Source organism: Artemia sp. Qi Xiang Cuo, chromosome 8 (assembly GCF_049724085.1).
Source record: "Artemia sp. Qi Xiang Cuo chromosome 8, ASM4972408v1, whole genome shotgun sequence".
NCBI lineage: Eukaryota > Metazoa > Arthropoda > Branchiopoda > Anostraca > Artemiidae > Artemia > Artemia sp. Qi Xiang Cuo.
The window spans coordinates 51,629,560-51,643,498 of record NC_142801.1 but is presented as its reverse complement, the minus strand read 5'-3'; the positions used below and the strand labels follow the sequence as shown (position 1 = coordinate 51,643,498).

At 35.9% G+C, this 13,939-nt stretch overlaps 1 protein-coding gene across 1 annotated transcript in view; it reads left to right on the top strand.

The window, feature by feature from the left end:
• Positions 1-13,939, top strand: part of LOC148949539 (uncharacterized) — a 66,625-nt gene that overhangs the window by 47,483 nt on the left and 5,203 nt on the right. Inside the window, exon 4 of the mRNA XM_089092721.1 lies at positions 2,827-2,955. Coding sequence (XP_088948847.1) covers positions 2,827-2,955 — 129 coding nt within the window. The remainder of the gene's footprint in view (positions 1-2,826; positions 2,956-13,939) is intronic.

Sequence of the window (13,939 nt, the reverse complement as noted above, 5' to 3'; positions counted from 1 at the left end):
ATTGCTTATTTTTACTTGGTCTTTACAAATTCTACCATTTATTAGATTTCACACATGTCAATGTTAGCTAGTTTCTGGGGAGAATTTGCAATGAACTCTTTCTCATGATTGAAGCATTAGCTGCAACCTAGTAAAGAGCGAACCACAGCCCATGTAGTAACTAAAAGTTAAAAAAAAAACACGTTAAAACAGTCTTCTTTTTCTTCTTTATTCCAGGCCTAGCGGGTTGCTAGAACATCATAGAGAGATAGTTAAGAGCTCATTCAAGTGCTGTTTCTCATGTGTAAGTGGTTTGTATAAATTACCGCCATCTGCAAGTGCCATATGACACAAAAAAAAGCACTTTGTATACCATTTCTCAAGGCGTGGGGCTAGCGGTCTACCAAAACATCGTAGATAGATTTTTGATAACTCATTATAAAAAAAAAAAAATATTCCTCATACCTACGTTCTTCTTACAAATTCAATCATTTGCAAGTTTCAAATGGCATTAAAAACGGCACTTTCGGTGCCATGTCTCAAACGGAAAAGCTGGGGTTAGTGGGCTACCAGAACTTTTTAGAGTCATGTTTAATATCTCACTTGAAAACTTTTACTCACATCTACAGGCTTTTCATCAATTCTACCATTCGTAAGTGAGATATAGCACTGGAAACAACACTTTTGGTTCCACTTCTTAAGTTGAAAATCTTTTAAGTAAAAAACGGTATCATTGTAATAATTATGGTCCAAGACCCTTAACTGGACGTTTGCAAGAACACCTTCCACATATTCCTCCTCCAGGCCCCCTTAATAAGCTACGCAATTAAAGTCCTACAAACACCAATATATTAAGTTAGATTATTAGAAGCGTGGTTCTGTTATTACAGCGCTGGACTTCAAATTTGATTATCATGCGTTCAATACTTGCTTGGATTTTTTTTCAATCATGGTTTGTCCCTTCTTATGATTACTTTTCAGATAATTCACTATTTTTGCAAATGTGATGCACTCATTTTTTAAACCATATCCCGGGAAGGCTTATTTTAAACCTGTTACTTATATCTACGTGCTTTTTTATGAATTTTACTATCCATAAGTGCCATAAAGCACTAAAAACGATACTTTTAGTGCTGTAAGTTTTTTATTGTTTTAAAAAATAAAGTTGTGAGACAGAGTCTAACTGTAGCGTATAGAGCGAGGCGTTGAGGAGAGGACAGCCCTTTCATATATGGAATAATTTCTGTTCGTTTTAAGTTTTAACGTCGTTCCTTATTTTCAGTTAAAAAAACCTGTTTTTTTTTATTTAATTGAGGAGAAGGGACGTCCCTCAATCTCCCCTAGATCAGTGATAATCAGAAATTATATAAAAAAATAAGTTTTCAAGTGAAGCTAAGGAGTGGCACTAAAATTAAAACCAACATACATTATTCCGTATAAATAAAAAAGATCATGGCAGCGTTGTTTCTACATTGAGTTTTAATCAAAAACGAATAAAGATTAATTTGACAAAAAAGTCAAAGTTTTCCGAGGGAAGTAAAGAGCGAAGTTAAAACTTAAAACGGACAAAAATAATTACTTCACAGCCTATCAAACATATATCAATAAAACTAGTGCAAATAAACCAACTAATTATGTTTCCCTTTTTTTCTAGGATTATAGAAAACTAGCGCTTTACTGAAAACACAAAATAATATAGAAGTTTTGGTACAGTAAAAGCAAGCCAATTAAGGACACTTTTTACGGAATAAAATATAAAGTCTTTTGGTATTGTTTCTTTAATTTTTCTTCGTTTAATTTGGTATCACTTATGCACAATGGCTCAGTTCAATGACTGGCTCTCGTTTTGGTTCTGAAAACAACATGTCATGATTAGTTTGTAGACAACTTCAAAGTAAAGCCATCTTGAAAGTATTCGGACTGTAGACTGGCTTTAGAATTTGTATCATAGCTTGAAATTCAATTTGTATAGAGAGAAATAACCGGATTTCCAGAGTTCATATTATATCTTATTTGATCTTCATTTCAAATAAAACTTAAGCATATTTCTTACAAGTTGAGATTATAGGCTATATTGCTCACTATTGGAATTATAGCTGGCGAGATCAATATGCTACCTGATAAATCAACCAATATTTCTGTATACTGAAAGTTACTGATGTCACAACTGGTGTAAGATTATAAAAAACTTTAAAGGATAGTTTATTGGGGTCAGGCTACATACTCAATTTGACTCCCAAATCAATATTCCTGTTTTTTACACTTGACTTTTGTGTTTTCAGTAAAGTGCTAGTTTTCTATAATCCTAGAAACCTAGGGAAACATAATTAGTTGATTTATTTGTACTAGTTTTATTGATATATGTTAGATAGGCTGTGAAGTAACAATTTTTGTCCGTTTTAAGTTTCAACTTCGCTCTTTACTTCCCTCGGGAAAATTTGATTTTTTTAAATTAATAATTATTAGAGGGAACATTTTTGACAGGAGAGATATCCGTATGTCTTCGTATCCGTATTTTTGACGGGAGAGATATCCTGTCTTATCCGTATTTGATTTATAAATGGATCGACAACCCTTAATGGGTTGTACATTAATGGCTAGTTATGATATTTTGATGCATTGCAGCTTGTGCCTATTCTGTGAAGGGAGAAAATAGTTAAGATTATTTTTAAGGGGCGTATGAGTGCAGTGTATCCAAATCCAAAGAAGTTCCTCCTGTTTCATGAGTACTAATGGTTGTTCACCTTTACGAAAGATGGCCCATTGTCTTTCAGCTGCCTCCATATCTCAGATAGAACGAAATTAGGATTAGAGATTTCCTATTACAGTAGGCATATATTTTTTCAGGATACACCGTGCGCGCAAATGAAGCAATAACAGTCAGTCCTGCCCGAATGATTCCTAGCAGTCAAAGTCCCTTATGTCAAACACCACCAAAACGTCAAGTGAGCTTTGACCGACAGTCTTCATCGTCATGTAAGTTCTTGTAAGTCCTGAGCGACATTATGGTCACACTAGTAGATAAAATCAAAATTACGCACAATAACAGGACCAATAGTGTATCCCGTTGTTAATTTGTTGAATTGAACATTGTAAACTTTCAAGAGTAAAAATTTATAATTGACAAGAACAAAGATTACTAGAGTAAAGATTTAAGGCTTATATTTTGAAACTTGAAAATAAGGCAGCTTGCAATAGCTGTTTCCTATCTGCATGACAAATCTGGAAAAAGAATCGAAAAATAGTATCAGTAGAAAAGAGTCAGGGTCAAATTAGCATTGATATAGGCTATTCAAATCGATTCCTTGTCCAGTGGCATAGCTAAAGAGGCAGGGGGGCTAAGGGTACTCCTGAGTACCACCTCTAAGGAATGCCAAACTGAGTTTTTTTCGTTTTCTCAATACTTTGAAAAAATACAAGTGATCCTGGAAGGGGGGGGGGGTGGAGCTAACATTATCCCCGGGCGTTGAAAACCTTGGCTGCACTTTTGTTCTTGTCATTTGAATTTTCCTCTTTAGTAGTACAAGTGCGACGCTAAACCAATGAAAGCTATTTGTAATTTATAAAACATAATTTTATTAAAAGGTGTGTCTATGGCTTGGCACAGACAGTAGCTAATTGAGATGTTTCAGAAACAGCATGTGCTTCTAGTAGGTTTGCGTAGGTCGTTTAACCTCAAATTAGTATGTTCAAACTTAGGCATCTGAAACTAATTAAAGTCTAATTCCATTAGGACACTGAATGAAAAATAATCCCTATTTTAAGAAGACAACATATATATTATTTTTGAATGATTTCCCAGCCCAGAAATTGAAATGGTATGTTTAACTTTTTTGTTTCTTTCTTTTTTTAATCAGAAGCATTTCCCAATTGTTACTTTAGGTTGCAAATCAATATCAGGAGGATAAAACGTTCTTTCATAAACCACGCGTATAGCCCTGATTTTGCCAGAAGAAGCAAATTTTAGTTTCGTACAAAATTTGTAAACTTAAAATTGTATAAGTATAAGGCTCATAAGTCTGGCGTGTGTCACAAGACCACCAAAAAGGGCCCTTGGTCTCCCTTACTTTTAAGAGAAATCCAAAATATTTAGTTGGAGGATATAATGGAAACAACTGTTAACCAGTATTGTAACATGTAATTTTAATTGTTAGGCATGTTTTAAGTATTTCCGTAGCTGAAATAGAAAAAAATACTAAAGAAATGTCCTATTTTTTAGAAAACATAAAATATATCATTTTTGAAGGATTAGTTAGACCTATGCTATTTACCAAAAAAAAATCTTTTGCGTGCTTTTATTTAAACATGAAAACAGTTCCGACAACAGAACGTAAGAAAAGAATAATTAATGAAACAGTCCGTGGTAACAAACTGTAAGTAAGGAACGACCCAGCTCAATAGTAACCGAAACTCTAAAAAGCAGAATTTTGATGCCAATAGATATATCAAAATAATCAGCTTATGTTGCCGATTTCAAATAAATAAGTTTCATTGACTTTAGTCTCACCCATCAAGGGCTACGAGCCTGAGAAAATGTGAGTGATTTTTGATAAAAAGGGGAAACGCCCCCTAAAAGTCAATGACTCTTAATGAAAATGAAACCATCAGATTCAGCGTATCAGAGAACCTTATAGTAGAGGTTTCAAGCTCCTATCTTCAAAAACGTGAATTTTATGGTTTTTTTGCAGAAGAAAGATCACGGATACATGTTTATTTGTTTTTCTTTTCTTTTCTTTTCACAAGGGGTAATCGTATCGACCCAATGGCCCTAGAATATCGAAAGCAGGCTCATTCAAACGGATTTTAAAGTTCTAGTGCCCTTTGTAAGGGACCAAAACATTGGAGGGCTACAAGGCCCCCTCCCGTGCTGGTCACTGATAGGGAATGGTCCGAGGGGGTCACTGATAGGAAATGCCTTGCGCCAAGATATTATTTCAGAAGTAAAATCAGCTAATTACTTTGCTATTCTTGTCGACGAGACAAAAGACGTTTCTAGAAAAGAATAATTAGCGATCCTACTCAGGTACATATCAAATGGAAAAGTAGTGGAGCGACCAATCGGCTGCTATCACATGCACAAATTAGACGCCGAGAGCTTATCCACCTCGATTTGTGAAACTATAGAAATGCTTGGTGTAGATTCGATGCTGTGTATTGCCCAATGTTATGATAGCGCATCCGTTATGAGTGGGGAATTTAACGGAGTTCAAGCAAAGTTTAGGGAGAAGGGGCCTCATGCAGTTTATGTACACTGTCACGCCCACGGATTAAACTTGGTTTTTACTGACTGCCTAAAAAATATCAGCGAACTTTCTGAATTTTTCTCTGTGGTGCAAAGACTTTACGCATTTATATCATGCAGCAATACTCGTCACGAGCTATTTGTGGAATCCGAGCGTATTAGCGGGCAAAAAGTCTTGGAGCTAGAGAGGACCATCCAGACTCGCTGGTTTTACGCAGTCCGCTCTATTTCGAAGGTGAAGGCCAGATTTTATTGTATTGTTGCTGTGCTTGCCGCAGTCTCTGATAGTTCCAACGGCGAGGCAGAGTGTGAAGCAGAAGGACTACTGGACAAAATCAACTCTGCCTCTTTTGTTTCAACTTTACACATAATGGAAAACGTATTAGTCATTGTAAATTGTTTATCAGAGCAACTTCAATCCGGAAGTTTGTTGATTTATAAGGCACTTTCACTGATTTCTGGTACATATGAGACACTCCAAAAGCTAAGAAATGATAACTAATGGAACAATTTAAGCAAAAAAATATCTGAATTATTGGCTTTAAATGATATCCAGGAATCAAAATCTCCACAATCTAAAACCATTGCTCGAAGCAAGAGAAGTCAAGCCATTTCCATTCGTCTCAAAGACTTTCTTTCAAACTCAACAACCGGTAAACGCAATATCAGTCAGCCAGTTGAATCAGACTGCGGTAAACTTCTGTACTTTGAGGTAATAGATCGTTTCACGAGTGAGATGGACCAATGTTTCATGCAGAATATGCCTCTGCTCAACGCTTTATCTGCCTTCGACCACTCAAGTTCCAATTTTCTCGAACTTTCGAAAGTGGAAAGAGTTATGTGTCATTATCAAGAGATTCTCGGTGTCGACGACCATGCCATAGAATCCCAGCTTTCTCTTGCAAAGCTGCATCTGTCAAAAAGTGATATTTCAAAAATGGATCTTCTTCGAGCTATCGAAATCTTATCCGACCTCCCAGTTGCCTATTCTGCAGTGCTAAAACTGATGAAGCTAGTTACTACTTTGCCTGCGACCACTGCCAGTAATGAACGATTCTTCTCGGCATTAGGACGTGTGAAAGACTATCTGCGATCGACGATGGGAAACGACAGACTCAGTGATCTCATGATAATGGCCGTTGAAAAAGAGGAGGTAAAGAAACTGGATTTGGATAGATTAGTCAACGATTTTGCCAAGCAGCGACCTCGCCGCTACCCCCTGTTTTAGGTATGTTTGCTAAATGTTGTTCTTTTTTTTGCATCTTAATTTAAAAAAAAAAATCGAAAAAAAATCCTTGCCCCCCCCCTACATGTTCGTGAATTGGCGCCACTGCAAAGGTTTTCAGTCCGTGTGATTGAGAATATCGCTTTCCATCTAATTGTATTCAAACAATTACCTAAAAAAATTGCACAAGCTACAGCTGGTCAAAAATTTTGATCTAAAATTCAGAATTCACTTAGCATTTAAATAAAAATCTAAAATTTCAGCTCATAAACAGAAAAGCTTAAGAGTATTCCTATAATTAACAATAAAGTATGTCAATTAAAAAAAAAAAATAACAATTGTTTCCAGGAAGGTTTTTCACAGAAAAGTAAGAATGAACTTTTCGAGGCTGAAACGATCTGAGTACAACCAAACTTGCCTTCAGCGGCCCGTGTTTCCTCGGACGTCCCACCTGGTATCGAATAAAAAATTTGACACAGCTACTTTAATCAGAACGGTAAAAGGTCCAACGTATGCCTATTGAGGTAATATAATGCATGATGTTGTTAGTGAAAAGCCCCAAATTATGCAAATAGCCCAAATAACACAGAGGCTTCATAAATCCATCGTATTGAATTTAATAGCGCTGACTTAGTAAACACGGACGTGTCTCCTTGGTTATTTCTTTCCAGAAATTAACTGCTAAACGTTACATCAAGCCCACTATAGTCAACAGTGCGGACGTTCTTTCTGTTGACTATTTCGGATTAGAGAGTAGATGCCCCATCTCCAATTCCCTTTTAGTCAGTGGTAGGCTACGTAAGATTTGCGTCCAACCCTTTTGGCAAACAGTGCGTAGGCTCTGCCTCCAGCCTCCTTCGGCCAACGGTGCTTACGCTCTGTCTCTGACTCTCTTTTGCAAACAGTGTGTAAGCTTTATATTTGATCTTCGTCGGTCAACGATACGTCATTCTATCTCTAGCCCCTTTGGTTAACAGAGCATACACTTTGTCTCAGACCCTTTTTGATCAGGAGTGCGGATATTAGTAGAACCCTATCATGAGCTCGTGACCCCACACCATATATGGGCATAGAATACTGTCAGTACACCAAATATGGGCATAGCCTCCCTAGGGAGACAGATTGCGTAATGGGGTCAATGACCTCTTTTTCCAAGGTCGATTTATTTGTTGTTTCTATGTGTAATAGCTCGGGGACGAAGGTTGCACATGCGCATTGAATTCTATCGGGAACAATGTTATTGATCTAGGACTCGAGGGGGAAGTGAATTTCCGTGGATTTACGTAATCGCTAGGGGAAATTATTGATTCACGATGGGGGGAATTAAGAAACAAACATGGCTTCATTGTTGTTTGGTTAGCTTAACCTGTGAACTTGATTTACATAATTGCTAGGTGGAATTATTGATTCACGAAGGGGGGAATTCTGAAACAAACATGGCTTCTTTAATCTTTAGTTCTGAGGGATTTATTTATTATTGTTTTTTTTGGACAAGAGCATGCTAGGGGTGACTGTCAAGGTGTCCTGGAATAGGAAACAGTTAGATCACGTGTTTCCTTCTCAGCCAATCAGAGAGTCGGATACATCATCCTTCTCAGCCAATCAGAGGCCTGCTTACATATTAGCGGCGGGGTGATTATAAAGAAAGGATTTTTGCTAGAGTTTTATTAGTATGTCTGTTTTTATGGTTTTTGTAAGTGAGAATGAAAAAACAGGAATTTCGTCACATTTATGTCTGTTTTCATGGATGGTTATGTGTGTTGGTTGATTTATTTGATATGATTTTCCAGGAAACAGTTACATCGCATGTTTCCTTCTCAGCCAATCAGCGAGTCGGTTACATTCCCCTTCTCAGCCAATCAGAGGGCTGGTTACATATTAGCGGCGGAAGGAATATAAGTAAAGGTTTTTTTTTGCTATAGTTTTATTAGTCTGTGAATAGAATTCAAAGGAGTGAGAAGAAGAACAGTTTTGACTTTACTCAGTTGGATATATATTTGTGTGTGTGTGTTGATGATGACGAGAGGAATGTTTACCCTATTAGAAGTTGATAGTGGAGTTGATGATAATAATACAAGGTCAATCGATCTGTTGTTGTTTGGCCACGTGCGAATGGCATGAGGGGTGATTTACATAATCGATGGGGGAATTATTGATTCACGAGCGTGGGGAATTATGAAACAATATGGTCATAGAGTCTTTAGGGAGAATGATTACGTAATCGCTCAATGACCTCTTTTTCCAAGATTGATTTATTTGTTGTTTCTATGTGTAATAACTCGGGGGCGAAGGTTGCACATGCGCATTGAATTCTAACGGGAACAATGTTATTGATCTAGGACTCGAAGTGGAAGTGAATTTCCTTGGATTTACATAATCGCTAGGGGAAATTATTGATTCACGAAGGGGGGAATTAAGAAACAAACATAGCTTCATTGTTGTTTGGTTAGCTTAACCTGAGAAATTGATTTACATAATCGCTAGGGGAAATTATTGATTCACGAAGGGGAGAATTAAGAAACATTAAGGCTTCTTTAATCTTAGGTCTGAGGGATAAACGTTCTTTAGGTCAGAGAGAAAAATTAATATTCTATTTTTAAATAGGGCTTCATTGATCTTTAGTGTCAGGAATTATAATTGACGAAGGGGAGAATTAAGAAACATTAAGGCTTCTTTAATCTTAGGTCTGATGGATAAACGTTCTTTAGGTCAGAGAGAAAAATTAATATTCTATTTTTAAATAGGGCTTCATTGATCTTTAGTGTCAGGAATTATAATTGACATCACTTGTTATCTTGGAATTATGCGGGAGTCTAAAGAGATAGAAATTCTATTTTTAAATACGGCTTCACGGAGCTTTAAGTCGAAGAGATAAATTGATATTCTAACGAAACCCTAATAGTTTAGCTAGGAAAATTTATGAGATGAAGAGATTAACGTAGGAAAGGGTTTCCTAGAAATTTGAAATGCGTTAGCGCAGAGATGACAAACAAAAGGAACACGCTGAAATTACGTTTAGGGATTATTTCGGCGAAACAGTTTTAGATATTTTATGGGATTATTTCGGCGAAACAGTTAGAGACATTTTGAAAGAAGATTTTAGGAAAGGTTTTAGAAGAGAATTTGAGGGTAAAACTCTGTGGTCGTTATAATACACAAGTTCCATTTGAACAGTGTTGTGAGGTCCTCTACCCCAACCCCAAAGGGTTCTGATCCCCAACCCAACCCCGAAGGAAGCCCCCGGTACTCAAAGGCACCCCCAAGCTCCCATAGAGCCCCAGCCCCCCCAAACGCCCTCCTCAGACCCTCAAAGGCCCTCCTCTGGTCCTCAAAGGGCCCCCGGATCCCCAAAGGGCACCCCGGGCCCCCCAAAGGTCCATCGCGCTCCCAAAGGACCAACGGGGTCCCAAAGGCCCTACACCGGTCCCCAAATGTCCTCCAGGCCCCCAACTGTCCCCCCGAACCCCAAAGGCCCTCCCCCGGCCCCCCAAAGGGTCAACCGGCTCCCAAAGGACCAATCGGTCCTCAAGTGTCCCCCAGACTCCCAAATGCCCCCCTGTGCCCCAAAGGCCCTCCCCCGGTCCTCAAAGGGCCCCCGGATCCCCAAAGGGCACCCCCGGGCCCCCCAAAGGCCCATCGAGCTCCCAAAGGACCAACGGGGTCCCAAAGGCCCTACACCGGTCCCCAAATGTCCTCCCGGGCCCCCAACTGTCCCCCCGGACCCCAAAGGCCCTCCCCCGGCCCCCCAAAGGGCCAATCGGCTCCCAAAGGACCAAGCGGTCCGCAAGTGTCCCCCCTCCTCCCCCAGGGGCCCCCGGTGGCCCACCCGCCCCCCCCCCCGGTCCTCAAAGGTCCCCCCCCCCCGGGCTCCCAAAGAGCCACCGGCGCCCCCAAAGTTCTAGTTCAATTTAAAATTTTCTCAACGAAGTGAAGAAAAGTTCAAGTTCTCATCTGAACTTTACCAAAGAACACACTTCAATTCTAATTTCTCCAGAGAAAACAAAAATCTTTCACATCAGTTCTTTATTTCACAAAGACATAAAGAAATTTAAAGTTCAATTCTAATTTTTCGATGGAAGATAAAAAAAGTAATACCATACTTGTGAATAATTTCACGGAAGATAAAAATTTCTAGTTCAATTTAAAATTTTCTCAACGAAGTTAAGTAAAGTTCAAGTTCTCTTCTGAACTTTACCAAAGAACACACTTCAATTCTAATTTCTCCAGAGAAAACAAAAATCTTCCACTTCAGTTCTTTATTTCACAAAGACATACAGAAATTTAAAGTTCAATTCTAAATTTTTCGGTTGGAGATAGAAAAATTAATACCATACTTGTGATTATTTTCACGGAAGATAAAAAGTTCTTATTCAATTTTAAATTTTCTCAATAAAGTAAAGAAAAGTTCATGTTCTTTACTGAATTTTACAAAATAACACAATTCAATTCTAATTTCTACAGAGAATATTAAAATCTCCCGCTTAAGTTCTTTATTTCACAAAAACATAATGAAATTTAAAGTTAAATTCTAAATTTTTTTGGTGGAAGATAGAAAAAGTAATACCATACTTGTGAATATTTTCCCGGAAGATAAAAAGTTCTAGTTCAACTTAAAATTTTCTCAACAAAGTGAAGAAAAGTTCAAGTTCTCTTCTGAATTTTACTAAAGAACACAATTCATTTCTAATTTCTCCAGAGAAAATAAAAATCTTCCGCTTCAGTTCATTATTTCACAAAAGACATAAAGAAATTTAAAGTTCAATTCTAAATTTTTCGGTGGAAGATAGAAAAAGTAATATCATACTTGTGAATATTTTCACGGAAGATAAAAAGTTCTAGTTCAATTTAAAATTTTCTCAACGAAGTGAAGAAAAGTTTAAGTTCTCTTCTGAACTTTACCAAAGAACACACTTCAATTCTAATTTCTCCAGAAAAAATAAAAATCTTCCACTTCAGTTTTAAGTTCCCCAATGAAATAAAGAAATTTAAAGTTCTATTCTAAATTTTTAGATGGAAGATAGAAAAAGTAATACTATGACAATGATTGTTTTCCATGAAGATCAAAAGTTTCACTTTATTTCTAATTTTTTTTAAATTCAGTTCTGATTTTTCTCAAAGAGATGAAAAATTTAAAGTTCATTTCTAAATTTTTCTCTAGAAGATAGGAAAAGTTATACTACAATTGTGATTATTTTCCAGTGAAGATAAAAAGTTTCAATTTAATTCTAATTTTCTTAAGTTCACTTCCCGATTTTTTGCAAAGAGATGAAAAATTTAAAGTTCTGTTCTATGATGATAAAAAGTTTCACTTTAATTCTAAATTTTCTTAAATTCAGTTCCGACCTTTCTCAAAGAGATGAAAAAATTTAAAGTTCTGTTCAATATATTTTCTCGGAAGAAGAAAAGTTCAACTTCGATTCTGAATTTTCTCATTGAAAATGAAATAAGTTATTGATCAATTCTATTTTCCCAAAATAAAATAAAAATTTTCCACTTCACTTCAGATTTTTCTCGAAGAGATGAAAAATTTAAAATACTATTCCAAATTTTTCATAGAAGATAGAAAAGTTCAAGTTCTCTTCTGAATTTTACTAAAGAACACACTTCAATTCTAATTTCTCCAGAGAAAACAAAAATTTTCCACTTCAGTTCATTATTTCACAAAGACATAAAGAAATTTAAACTTCAATTCTAATTTTTCTGTGGGAGATAGAAAAAGTAATACCATACTTGTGAATATTTTCACGGAAGATAAAAAGTTCTAGTTCAATTTAAAATTTTCTCAACGAAGTGAAGAAAAGTTCATGTTCTTTACTGAATTTTACAAAAGAACACACTTCAATTCTAATTTCTCCAGAGAAAACAAAAATCTTCCACTTCAGTTATTTATTTCACAAAGACATAAAGAAATTTAAATTTCAATTCTAATTTTTCGGTGAAATATGAAAACATTAAGACCATAATTGTAAATCTTTTCACGGAAGATAAAAAGTTTCTCTTTATTTATAATTTTTCTTAAATTTGTTTCTGATTTTTCGCAAATAAATATAAGAATTTAAGTTCTTTTCCAAATTTTTCATAGAAGATAGAAAAAGTTATACATTTATTGTGAATATTCAACATGAAGATAAGGAACTCCACTTTAATTCAGAGTTTTCTCGAAGAAGTGCAAAATGTTCAAGTTCTCCTATCTATGGCTAAGTTTGCTAAAGACAAGCTATTTTCTTGTGAAAACACACAAAATCAGAAGTAAAATGATCAATGTTCCTCTAGTACCTACGCAATTAGACTAAAAATGAAGGTATTTATGCAGAGTTTCAACTAGCGAGGGCTAAGTTTGCTAAAGACAAGCTATTTTCTTGAGAAAACACGCAATATCAGAAAAAATGTTCAATGTTCCTTTAGTACCTACACAATTAGACTAAAAATGAAGATATTTATGCAGAGTTTCAACTAGCTATGGCTAAGTTTGCTAAAGACAAGCTATTTTCTTGCGAAAACCCACAAAATCAGAAGTAAAATGATCAATGTTCCTTTAGTACCTACTCAATTAGACTAAAAATGAAGATATTTATACAGAGTTTCAACTAGCTATGGCTAAGTTTGCTAAAGACAAGCTATTTTCTTGCTAAAACACTAAAAATCAGAAAACATTATCAATGGTCCATGAGTACCTATACAATTAGACTAAAAATTAAGAATTTTCTGCAGAGTTTCAACCAGCTATGCCTAACTGTGCTAAGGACTTACTATTTTCTAGTGAAAATCCACAAAATAAGAAAAATGTTAAATTTTCCTTTATTACCTACGCAATTAGACTAAAAATGAAGATATTTATGCAGAGTTTCAACTAGCTATGGCTAAGTTTGCTAAAGACAAGCTATTTTCGTGCGAAAACACACAAAATCAAAAAAATGTTCAATATTGCTTTAGTACCTACACAATTAGACTAAAAATGAAGATATTTATGCAGAGTTTCAACTAGCTATGGCTAAGTTTGCTAAAGACAATCTATTTTCTTACAAAAACACACAAAATCAGAAGTAAGATGTTCAATGTTCCTCTAGTACCTACACAATTAGACTAAAAATGAAGATATTTATGCAGAGTTTCAACTAGCTATGGCTAAGTTTGCTAAAGAAAAGCTATTTTCTTGCGAAAACACGCAAAATCAGAAGTAAAATGTTCAATGTTCCTCTAGTACCTACACAATTAGACTAAAAATGAAGATATTTATGCAGAGTTTCAACTAGCTATGGCTAAGTTTGCTAAAGACAAGCTATTTTCTTGCGAAAACACACAAAATCAGAAAAAAATTTCAATGTTCCTTTATTACATAAACAACTAGTCTAAAATTTAAGATATTTATGCAGAGTTTCAACTATTTATGGCTAAGTTTGCTAAAGACAAGCTATTTTCTTGCGAAAACACACAAAATCAGAAAAAATGTTCAATGTTCCTTTAGTACCTACGCAATTAGACTGAAATGAAGA